At 37.3% G+C, this 12,630-nt stretch overlaps 1 protein-coding gene across 1 annotated transcript in view; it reads right to left on the reverse strand.

The window, feature by feature from the left end:
- The window catches only part of ATP6AP1 (ATPase H+ transporting accessory protein 1), a 48,358-nt gene extending 41,061 nt beyond the window's left edge, over positions 1-7,297 (reverse strand). The window contains exons 1-3 of the mRNA XM_071552507.1: positions 7,111-7,297; positions 2,770-2,896; positions 2,595-2,663 (exon numbers count right to left, since the gene is read on the reverse strand). Coding sequence (XP_071408608.1) covers positions 2,595-2,663; positions 2,770-2,896; positions 7,111-7,223 — 309 coding nt within the window. The 5' untranslated portion in view covers positions 7,224-7,297. The remainder of the gene's footprint in view (positions 1-2,594; positions 2,664-2,769; positions 2,897-7,110) is intronic.
- Positions 7,298-12,630: the final 5,333 nt, after the last annotated feature.

Genomic DNA, 12,630 nt, shown 5'->3' on the forward strand with positions numbered 1-12,630 from the left:
AACAGGAGAGGGAGGGACAGAAAGACAGGGAGAGGGGGAAAGGGAGAGGAAAAGGGAAAGAGAAAGGAAGAGGAAAAGGGAAAAGGGAAAAGGGAAAAGGGAAAAGGGAAAGGAAAAGGGAGAGGGAGAGGGAAAGGGAAAGGGAGAGGGAGAGGAAGAGGGAGGAGGAAATGTTAATCATTGTATTTTATTATTTGATTTAGAAGTTGTTTGATAGTTGAAGAAATATTATCTACTTGTAAGATTCCTTTTGTATTAACTGGAAATAGAATTTCTTTTACTGCATACAAACCCATTGATACCAAAAGCTCAAAACAGCTGCTAATGTAGCTGAACAAATCTAATATCTACAAATGTCTCCAGGGTTTACAAGCCTATATCTCGTTTACAAATAACACTTTCTTCTTGTAGTACACATGTTGCTACATGCATGTATACATTCTAAATGAAATCTCCACTTAAGGTTTATTTGCATTTGAATTTCTGAAGTTCACAAGGAGAATACTTGAGAAATATGGAAGTTTTATTACAGCTTAACAGATCACTTGTATAATATAGACTGCGAAGGTAAAAAAAGTGATTATGCAACATCAAAGACTCTACTTTTGCCAGTGAGAAAATTCAGGCCTGACCTTCATTTTGTCCTGTGTTGTGTGAATATTTTGACAATTTTTCATAGTAAGATTAAGAATGGATTTCTTACCCAAAGTATCTCAAGTGCAGTGCAACTAATACAATACTAACTGAACAAAACTTTGTAAACTCTGTTACATCCAATGTGGAACTGGATTATAAAGATCCTTTTCTGGCCCTAAAAACTAAATTCTTATACAATAAAAACTAAATGCTATGCAACAGATATTGACAAAACTCTTTGTACAGGTACCTAGGTGAAAAAGAAATATGTAATTTACACATCTCATTTCCTTTCACTCATGTTACAGCACCTCACCTCCACTAAACTACACTAGAAAGCATCAAGATTGCAAAGTCCAACGGAACAAATCTAGGAAGTGCTAGAGCTAGGGTGAGCAATTTGTCAAAAAAAAACCTTTCCAGTTTTAAAGAAGCCACAATGAGAAAAAAATTCTCAGCTCCAAGATAGAGAACAGAGGCAAGGTCAGAAAGCAAACAGTTGCTGACATTTATTCAGCTTGTAGAAAACAGGTTTAAATCTTTGCTCTGCCAGATACAGACCAAAGATTTACTTCAACATGAGCTGCTGTTTATCTGAGGACCTCCTCACCAGCCCTTGATAAGTCTCCAATCCACTCAGCATACTACATGATTTCTAAACCTGTCAGACTCTGGCCTCATCTCTAGCCTTTAGAGCCTCTAACCTCTATCTACAGTACTGATGGAGTCCTGATTACAAGGCAGAAGAAGAGAGTTATAAATACTTTGATATTCCTTGTCTTAAACATCCAAGGCCTACTTAAATAAGACTGCCACATAATTAGGAACTTGGATTGCCATGCATTGCAATGCCTTTCACGCAGCTTCTGAAATTAAACCAGTTTTGTGGTCAGGCAGCAACAAAAGTTTGCTCCAGACAGAGCCTTGCAGAGAAGTTAAACCCCGAGAAGATAAGGTGTACCAGAGAAGTACCATTGCCTGTGTCTGTGGACACAACCCCTGATCCTTACACTTGTGACTCCCATTCATTCCTCAGAAAACCCATGTATGTATTCTGAATAGTTGTCACCACTGTTAAAATGCTGTTACATTGCAAAGAGATGAAGATCTCCAGTTTCAGTGATGCAAGGAAGATGTGATATTCTTAGTATAGGTGTAGACAGAGGTAATATGTGAATATTTATGTATTTAATTATACATAGTGCTTGCTTTGTGGTGCTTGGGAATTTACACTTCCTTGTGTGCACTGACATCACTTACATTACTAATATCCTGCACTGCCTCCAGGAATATCTTTATGACTTCCATGTGTGAACATTTTGTCTAACTACACTTCAATAAACTGTCATATAAGTACAACCATAGAAGCTGTGCATAAAATCCTTAAGCTTTCTGAGTGACGACAAAAGCTGAAGTTGCTGACTCAGGAGGACTCTATCTTAAATTCTGTGCCTGGAGTTTATTTCAAATTAATTAAGTAGCGTTATTTTTTTCATTAAGATTAAAACAATATAGTATGTAGTGATACATTAATTCAAATATGAAACAGTTAACTCCCTTCATGAGCTTCAATGTCCTTGAAAATAAAATAATAATTAAATTCTGAAACTAAGGAGTAAACTTTTTTCCTATAGCTTCAAAACAGAATTTTGGGATGTTGGTCTTGAAGTTTATATTGGTTTCTACAATAGAAAATTACAGCATGTTTAAGAATAATTTTATCAGTTACAATCAATTCTGAAAACTTGATCTTTAGAAATAAACTAGCTACTAAGCACACATCTGAAAACTCAGTTGATTTCCTTTAACACATCTGCTTAAACTGCAATAATCTCAATAAATAATTCCGCAATTCCTTTCCATTTTCCCAATTATAGTCTGTTTGCATCTTTCTTACTTGGTTTGCTCTTTTAATTTTGAATACTGCATATAAAGAAATAAAAGAGAGAAATGCTTGCCTGAACATTTTGAAATGGATTCTTGTTGCCATAGGATTCACTGAGGTATGTGAAATCATCTATGCTAAGCTGAAAAACAAAGAGAGTAGATTGGTGAGAAGGAGCCATGGCATCTCATTGAGGTTACAGGCTTGTGCTCAGCATTGATGAGAGAAAAGGAATTGATGTTACATACCCTATCTTGAAGGAACAAAATGACATTCCTGGAGTTCTGGGTAAAAAGAGGTTGCAAGAGTACTGTCAGCTCCTGCGCTGAGATGATGTGTCCTTCGTGCATAGCGGCGTCTGGATTCCACTGTGATCTGCAAAGGAATATTTTTTTTCTGTAAAATTTGCTGCCAACGATGACACCTTTTTTTCTTTAAATACACAGCAGCAGAAAATGAGATCCTCATCTTTAGATTGAGATCAAGTTTACAGTTCAGTTTATTCCATTCTACTCAATAGAAAATGAACTTGCCCATTTATTCCTGTATCACAATGACTGTGTTAAAGCACGATTGAATTTCGTCCAACAAGGTAACGTCTTCCTCTATTTTCTTGTTTGTGTACAACAGCACAGTTGCATCTTTCCAAAAACCTTAATTACTATGTAGAATGAAGAAGAATGTGTTGAAAACCTTCAGAGAGAATTCCCAGAGGGAATCCCAACTCCCTAAACTCTTTGCAGTGTCAGCTGATAGCTGGTGATCAAAAGAATTAGAATTCAGACTAGACCAAAAGTACTTTTTAATAAAAACTTTTGTTAAGTAGAAATATCTTTTCAGTGTTATTGTAAATGCGTTCTCCCCTAAGGTTTTCATGATGAAGGAACCTTTCTACTGAAGCTGCACAGAAAAGCCACCTTTCTGGCAGCAGGAGCTAGTCTGAATGGAATGGCTCAAGACACCAAGAAAATCTTACAATTCTTTTGCCAACTTGGCTAGCTAGGAGAAAAGACCAACCTCCACCTGACTACAACCCGTCAGCTAGTTGTAGAGAGCAGTAATATCTCTCCTCTGCCCCCTTTTCTCCAGACTAAACAACCCCAGCTCCCTTGGCCACTCCTCGTAAGACTTGTGTTCCAGCCCCTTCACCAGGTTTGTTGCCCAGTCAGTGTGTTTTACTGAACTGCAGATGAAGCAGAGGTGGGTGACTGCCACAGATCGTGAATACACTGATGATGTGCTTTACTGAATGCAATCAGTCAGTCCATCTCTTTGAACTCTTCAACTCAAGTGATCAGCAAGAGATCAGTAAGGGATGACATGGAGTGAAACAGGCAGTTGGTCAACACACATATTGATTGCTATTATTGATTGCTCACACAAAATTTTATGTCCAAAGATGCACAGTCTTATGTAGTCATCCACATGGCAGGTGCATCAGATTCACCAGCACAGAACCATCCAGGGGTCCATGAACCATGGGGGCTCATGATGACAAACATCTCTGCTAATATATGTGCTTTCCTGCACATAAGTTTAAGGAAACTTAAAGAAACATTAAGGACACTTAAAATGCAACCACTCTTGTCTTCCACCAGACAATTGCTCTAAATAGCGAGAGGAAAGCAAGATTAGCTTGCCATGTTGCTTCTTTCTTGTACCTCACAGCTCTGACATGACAACACGAAGCCTGCAGACTCTTCTCTGAACAGTGTTCTTTCTGGAATTTGAGTAACTATGTTTGATGGAAGCAAAGATTTAAAGATTTCCTATATCTGGACTGACTAGAAGGGCTCATGGCAAGATAACAAGATTTTTATCACTCTAACCTATGAGCCTACATTTTTGCTTTGTAGCTGGCTTCTGAACTCTTTCCTGCAAATTTTTCTTGCCCGTTGTCTCTTTCAAGCACCTTGTGATTACCATATAAGAAATCATATTTTCTCCTGCACAGCAGAAGTAAACTGGCATTCATGCTGGCATTCAGTGTCTCCACAGTTGTCCAATAAAGTTATACCTGAAAAAAGAATGTTCCCTTTTTGTTACACCTTCTTCCAACAGATTATGCAGTAAATCCCTTGTGGTTTGAGGAAACAGTGCAAATGTACTAATTGGCACTAATGCCTTTTCAAAGTCACTTATAATGTGGGTTTGCCATAATTTTCCTATATTAACATAGCATAAATGAAGGCAGTAATATAGTTTCAGTAACTGTAGGTAAAAATCATTCCCAAAACAAACACATGGGGGGGCAATTGGAAAAGCTAATTTTAATGCATTTATTTCCTCAAACTCTCTTATTTATGGAGGGAAAAATTCTTTTAAATATTGGTTCAAAATGGCTGAATCAAATTTCTTCCATGTATCATATGCAGCAAGAATTTTTCAATCTCTCCTGCTTCAAAAAGCTACCAAAGAATATTAGCTTAAAGGCTGATTTTGGATACAGTCAAATTTTTCCATGCCAAAGTTATTTTGAGACTACCCAGTGATATATTAGTATTCCTTTGTGAAAAGTGGGACATTGTGACTCTGAGTTATTCTCAAGCTGAACGGAAAAAGATTGTTGTTTTTTTAAAACACCACCTGCGTTTCTCCAAATGGAGATCTGCATTTTTCTTTATAGAGGGAAGAGCTACTTGATGTACTAATGTGTCTGTGAGGACTGATATCACACTTCCCTTATGCTTTGTGCACTACATGTATTTTTCAGCTGCAGGTTTCATCTCTATCTGGCATCTAACATAATCTTTAATAGCATGATTAGAGTACAATAATAATGCATTAAAAAGACTTTGAAGTGTTATATTCTCTAATACAGCTGAGATATGGCTTTACAAATTGACTATTTTTAATTGAGAACAAAATGTAGTATCCTTCAACTATTCAATTATCAAATCCCAACAGATAATGTGGGAAAAGGTGATAGAATAGATCAGTGAATCTCAACTTCTGTTGATCAACAAAACACAAACTTTAAACTGGTGGGACATGTTCCTACAAAATAAATAGAAATCCATTGATAATTGCTGTACTTCTGTATTTTACTTTCCTAAAACTCTTAATAGTAGTTTCCACATTTCAGAGGCCTGTAGATCACACACTGCAAACCTTCCATCACTGCAAAGTACCAAGGTGTTAAGCATGGATTTAAGGGTTAACAACCAAAAACTGCTGTTAGTGTTACTTTATTTCATACAATTAACCCCCCCCCTTTTTTTACACTTCCTTCATTGACCTTCACTAGAACTAATTTCAGCTCATAAGAACTTCTTTCAAAATGCAAATGTCATGGTAGGAGGAACACTTCTTCCAGAAAAAGTTCTATTCCTGGAAACACGAAACTGGCTTAACCAGTCCCCTATCCTGATTTTCTTACTCTAGATTTGTATAAACCAGAACAATCTGCAGTAGAACAAGCTGATAATTGCATCTTGATGGCAAGTTTGCTTTTATGACCATGAGGGATTAACTGATAAGATTTTGTTTATATTGACGACAGGTGTGTTGTTTATATAAGCTAGGAAGTAGGACAAAGGAAGCACTGATCTTTTCTTAGACCCTTAGGATCACTTTTATCCTAAGAACAGCTCTTTACAACATTTACTTTGCTTTTAAATACAGAGGTTTAGTATTCAGACATGTGCCTGTCTTATGTAGGGGTGAATCACTAAGTCTTTTGAATATTAAAAAAAACCCTTGATATTGAGATTTTTTTTTTCAGGGAAAAAATATCAAAGCTACCAAATCAAACTTTTTCTAAATTTTCAGAGTTCTGTATGCAGTGGCTCCCCAAGGACCAGGGTTTCAGCTTTTGGAAATGCATGAGATGAGTACACATACATCAAAGTTGGTAAATAAGTGGCCAAAGCCTTCTGCCAATTTTATATATCCACTATTGACCTGAAGCTACTGTATTGTCCAACTTGCCATATTTCCGGAAATCCCAAGTAATTACACAAAATCCTTAAAGTCCGCATGAATAAAATTCCTGGCTGAAAAAAAGAGGGTCTATATCTGCTTCTTTCAAGGCAGATTAGGCCTTATTTTTTAAATATATGCAAATCTCTGAATTTCATGTGTCTCTGGATCTGTCAAGACTCTACAATTGTTCTAACAATGGATGCATATACATATTGCAGTGTATTTAAAAACATGTATTACAAACAACATAAAAGTGAAAAGTCAGGGTTCAGGAGTTAGGAAATGCAAGGATTAAAGTTTCCCACACATTTTTTGGTCAGCTCCTTTTTATGACACTGCCTTATGGTGTGACCTTGAGTCACGATGTCTCTAACAGTCATGAGACAGATGTCTCAAGGATGCCTTAGGGTGAATAAAGCACATCTACTTCAGATTTTTAGTCTATGGGCTTTATTTCCTTATTTTTGTCCAACTTAGAGTAAAATCATAAATAAAAATGAGTAAAATCATCTATTGGGTTGTTTGATGGCCAAGAGGCAAATTTATTTATTGGATGATTTTATTACCCGGAGCTGATTTACCGGAATCGATGGCACACAATATATTCTGCACACGCACACAGAGCGATAGCATTAGCAGGGATCCACTTCCATTAGGTTTCTTACCTCTGAGTTGACCAAAGCAGCATCGGCACATGGTGCAGTGCCAGAGACGTTCTGCACAGCACAGCCAGGGTGCCCAGCAGCAGGGCTGCAGCAGCGGCGCAGAGCTGTGCCATGGCTCCAGGGAGTGCATACGGAACTGGCAGCAGCAAGAGAAAGTCCGAGCGTGTGCACAGCTGCACTTCCCGGTTGGGTTGCTGTTATCCGGCTTCAGCCAGGCTGCAGGGTGACGTTGCTCTCTAACAGCAGGGGGAATTTTCAAAACATGAACTTCCTTCTGAACTTGGGAGTTACTCATATTTTTAATACTTTCAGTTTATGATTTAAGCAGCTCATAAAACTCTGCAGTAAAAGCATAGACTGTTTCCTCTAAAGTTCCAGTGCAAAGGAGAGTCATGAAGCCCAAACTCCTGCCCTACACGGGCTGATAAGAGAGTTGTGCAACTTCAAAATGTAGTTTATTGAGAAGTTTTCTGTGCTACACAAAATGTATTCTGCAGAACTTCTATCTTCTTCCCCTGCTACATCTTATCATGTCCCTCAGCTTAGTTCTTTCACATGTATTGAGAGCTGGTGTCACACATTTCGGTGTTGACAGGTTTGAAATCTGCAACAAATCTATCCATTGCAGATTCCAGCAAGAGGGAAGAGAGAGAAAAAAAATGCCACGTTCAGAGCATATCCACTGAAATATGGAATTTTTAAGTCCCAGAAATCAAAAATATCTAAAGTCAGGGGCAAATTATAGTCATTTCTGAACCTGACATGATTTTAGTACTTTACAAGACTCATGCAAGATCAAAATAGTCAGAGAAAATTCCTTCATGCCAGGAAGCAAATTCCTCTGGCACACATTTTTGTGCCTACCAAACAGTGAGCTGTTTCTACACCCCGTGACTACATTAGGCAGCGGCAGTTTCAAGACATGTTTGGCACAGGGAATTGATGCCTTTTCACCATCAAAATAGGATGTTAGAGATCATACACAAAACAAATTCTGAGCTATGTTAAAAACAAATAAAATTGTGATAAGGGAAAAATAAGGAAGCACAATGAAAATTGTACAAGAAGACACAAACAGACGTCAGAAGACATGCACATCTGAATCTGAGCACACATAACAGGATCAATCAAATCCATTTACTTTAACCCAAAGCCTACTGTTATAATAAGGTTGTCCAATATAAGGCAATTTGTTCATCAGTTCAATTTGAAATCAGATTTCTGAGACAAAAATAATAATTATGAGGGAAGCAATAAAACAAACATCTATATGTTCCTTTTCTTTTCCATGTTGATAACACAGAATTTAGCTCTTTAACTGCCCTTTTCCTTCTTTTTCCTCCTCCGAGTTACATTACAAATTCTATCTCTTGCCTTTAACAAGCCAGTGTTTGTTTGTCTGTTTAAGGGTGCATACAGATAAGACAGCAATCCAGAGCAGAAAGGCAAAGGTAGAAATGGAACTATGTAGAGAAAATAAAGGAACCACAGAATTTCCGATAAAGCTTTCAATTTTGCGGAACCTGCTAGATTTGCATTGCAGTTGGCAGTCTAGAGAAATAGTGCCTTACTACTAGCTTTTATTCCATTAAGTCCATGCCTTCTCACACCATAACTCTTTTCATTCTTTATCTTGCAATACAGAGATCCTTGCTTTGTGAAATAGAGCAGGAAAGCAGAATGCATTACTATTCTTCTAACATGAACAAAAGAACAGTAGTTCTACAGGGTCTCTTCTGTTACTAATTAGTAATTACTCATACAGTTGATAAATATGACCAACACTGCCGAGAATTGCATGTTAGAATAAACCCTCAGCAGTCTGATCTGAATGTATAGAAACCAAGACCAACAAATACATAGTGTTGTACAAATACATATTGTATTCTGGCAAGAATCTCACTACAAGAGAAAACATTTCATTACTAAATATTTGACAATTCTATAATTCTTAAATGGTGAATAGCTCTCAACACTATTATTACAGAGGATTTTCATAGTGCTAAAGCCTTTAGTGCATTTAAAAAATCCCACTGCTGGCACATGTGACTTCTTTTACAAGTTCATACTCAAATGCTGGCATGCTGGATGAAAAGCTTAAATCATAAGAGATTCCTAGTTTCTTGCATCTAAAATGGCTTACTTAAAGTAGGATAATGGAAATAAAAGAGAAGCTAAAACAAGGGAGAGAAAGATAAGAAAATGAACAGTAACAGCTATTTGTGCCTTCTGTTCTTTGTATCACAGAATCACAGAATGTGATGTGATGAATTGGAAGGGACCCACAAAGATCATCAAGTTCAACTCCTGGCCCTGTGCAGGACTATCCCCAAGTCACACCATGTGCCTAAGAGTACCATCCAAAATGCTTCTTGAACTCTGTCAGGCTTGTGCCCAACTCTGGGTGAAGAACCTCTTTCTAATATCCAACCTAAATATCCAACTTCAGGCCATTCCCTCAGGTCCTGTCACTGATCACCACAGAAAAGAGATCAGTGCCTGCTCCTCCTCTTTCCCTCATGAGGAACTTGTAACTGCAGTAAGGTCTCCCCTTCCTCTCCTTCAGCTGAAGAGACCAAGTGCCCTCAGCCACTCCTTGAACAGCTTCCCCTCAAGGCCCTTCACCATCTTTGTTGCCCTTCTTTGGATGCTCTCTAAGAGCTTAATATCTTTCTTATAGTGAGGTCTCCAAAACTGTATATTTGGTTTGTACACAATATTTGTGAGCAACAAGTAGAACAAGACCACGTGGTTCCTGCCATGCTTCCTGTTCCTCCCCAGTACCATGGCAACAGAAATCACAGGACCTCCATCCAGTTTCTGCATATGCTTTGATCACTGTGGGCCTCACCATCGCATACTGAGCTTTGCACTTTCTTCACTGTTTTATGCTTCCAACACATACAGGTGAGATGCACAGTTGGTGGGTATAGTCTCCATATTCTGCATTATAAAAGCAGTCTTAAAACGTCTTGAAACAAAATCAGGTTGTTTTCTCTGATTACCATATTACTTCTGAGCAAACTTGTAATGAAAACAAAACTGACTTAATTTTTAATATTTCTCCACAAACCACTGTTTGGACAACTGAAGTGAAGAAAAGTTTGCAAAAAAGTAATGAAAAGAACCTATTAAGTGGGCTTTTAATTTGCTTCCCTCAGTAAATTTAGCTTGCCAATGTATCTACTTATATTTTCTCCTCTTTTTCTTCACTCCTATAAATAAAGGGAGGTTTTTTCTCTAAAGAAGAAGAAAAAATATACCTATTGCAAAGAGTTTTTCAAAAATATTCCTTTCACTCATTTAATTAAAATTAGATGTGATCACAGTTTTTTATATGTGAGCAGGAACCTAAAACCACTGTTGATTAGTGTCTGTCAGTACACAAAAAGCACACACAGTTTACTGTTGCATTTTACACAGGTCTTTTTCCTTGAAAACCCATGTGATCTTGAGTCCAGGATAAGAACTGCTTTAACATGAAGATTTTTTAAAAATGCAACACAGATTCAAAATACTGAAAATCAGACTACTGTGAAATCATTAATCATAGAATCATAGAATCAATGGCAATGAAGAAAAAATTACCTCCATTACCATGCATCCACCCTTTAAATAATTTTATTAAGAGAAGCAATAATATTGACATACTGTGTATTTCCATTCTACTCCTACCCATTTTTCTGGATTTTCACATGCTTTTACTATTGTTTGCCTATCACACATCCTTATCCTGCCAAACCTTAGCTATAGTCTCATAAAAAATAATTTGAGTGAAAAGACCAAGATGATGGAGACCTAATGTCTTTTGCTCATGAACTGCTCTTTAAAAACCAAAAAAATGCAAACCTCTCAACTTCAGAATTCTACATTCCTGATGTAAAAAATTTGGATTCAAAAAGAAGTGTGAATGATGAAGGTAAATTCTGGCCTGTAAGTCAGAATCCAGGGCATGACTGTTGTAACAAGGACAACTAACAGTACAAGATAAGCCAGAAGAACTATGCATACACAGGTGTCAGAAATAAGTCCCATCCATTTTGCATGCAAATTTAATCCTTAAGCAATAGGTTTGGGAGCTAACATGGCACTACAGCAGGATATTAAAGAATTTCTTCTCTCAGCTCAGATAATAGACATACTCGAATTAAGGTTCTGTAAAAACTAAATTATATTTAAAAGAATCCAATATTTGGATGTTGTTTTTTGTCTAGTATCAGTTACTATTCATATAATTTTCCTAATAAAAAGCTATTTTCCATATGCCAAATAGGAGTCAGCAAAGACTTTGCTACCCTGACATATTTAATTTATAATCTTGCTTTGTCATTGTTTACAACAATTTTATTTTCTAAGAGGGGAACTAGTATTTTGTTCATTGGGACATCTTTTGGGGGCAAGGAGGTGGGGGAAACAATTACTCGGAGTTCTTTTTCCTTTGAGATATAGAGAAATTTACATCCAGGAAAAAGCATGGATTTTTCTCTTGGACTGGGAAGGCAAAACACTTGTGTTTCCTTGCAAATTACCATTTTACTTACTTGTGCATGTGGGAAGAAAGCTAGAATTTTTCCCTCTGGAAATGGATTGCCAGTGGTGTTGGAGGTGGGTAGAAGGTAAATTTTGCTTCATACTGCAAAACTTGCTCACAAGAGTCCTGTGAGGAAAACAGTAGGTGCTGATTGGCCTCATGTCTCTGCTAGTGCAGAAGGAGCAGTGCATGCCATATGGGCCAGTCCCTTTGCCTGGGAGTGACTGTGTCTGGGAAAGGAACTGGATCAAACACAGCATCTCTCACCAGCCTTTCAGAAGTGTTTCAGGAAGTGTGAATTCCTCCTAAGGTCTACCTCTAAGCTATGATTTAAGAGACTTGATAAGCTTATCCCTTCAGCCACTTATCAGAAGTGAATGGAGAAGGTTAGAATTTCACCTCACAGTCTGTTCTCCCTTGAAGAGGCACTGACGCTTTGCAGTCATTTGTTCTCATTATCCTAGAAGTACCTATGCTCCAAAGTAGAAGCCTTTTTACCAACAGATCCCAAAACCATCTTGCGAGTAACTCTGAAATTCAAGCAACAATGATTAGCAGTGCTTTTAAAGAATTTAAACAGTTCTACTAGAAACTGGCAGGTCTGACCCTTTCTCTGAACAGTTTTCATTATAAAATTCAAAGACCTCACCTAGAAATGCTGTACCTTTACTCTGTCTCTGATCTTTTCAGTCACCTTTCCCAGTATTCTCCACTATCTGATACAGAGAACACTTTAATTCTGCATACTTGTCCAGTACCATTTTAATATCATATATAAGCTACATAAACAGGTGAAACAACAGAGTAACTATTGGAGCAAAGTTTTAAATTAATTCCTTTCCAAAATGCAATACAATTATAAATGCTATGGACAAAGAGCGGTAAAAAAAGAATGGGTTTTATTGCTGCTGTTACTGAATTTAAAACGTTTCTAATGATTAAAATTAGCAATTAAAGACAACTAACATGAAAGATTTTATGGTAATTTC

The sequence above is a fragment of the Pithys albifrons genome, chromosome 3 (genome assembly GCF_047495875.1).
Source record: "Pithys albifrons albifrons isolate INPA30051 chromosome 3, PitAlb_v1, whole genome shotgun sequence".
NCBI lineage: Eukaryota > Metazoa > Chordata > Aves > Passeriformes > Thamnophilidae > Pithys > Pithys albifrons.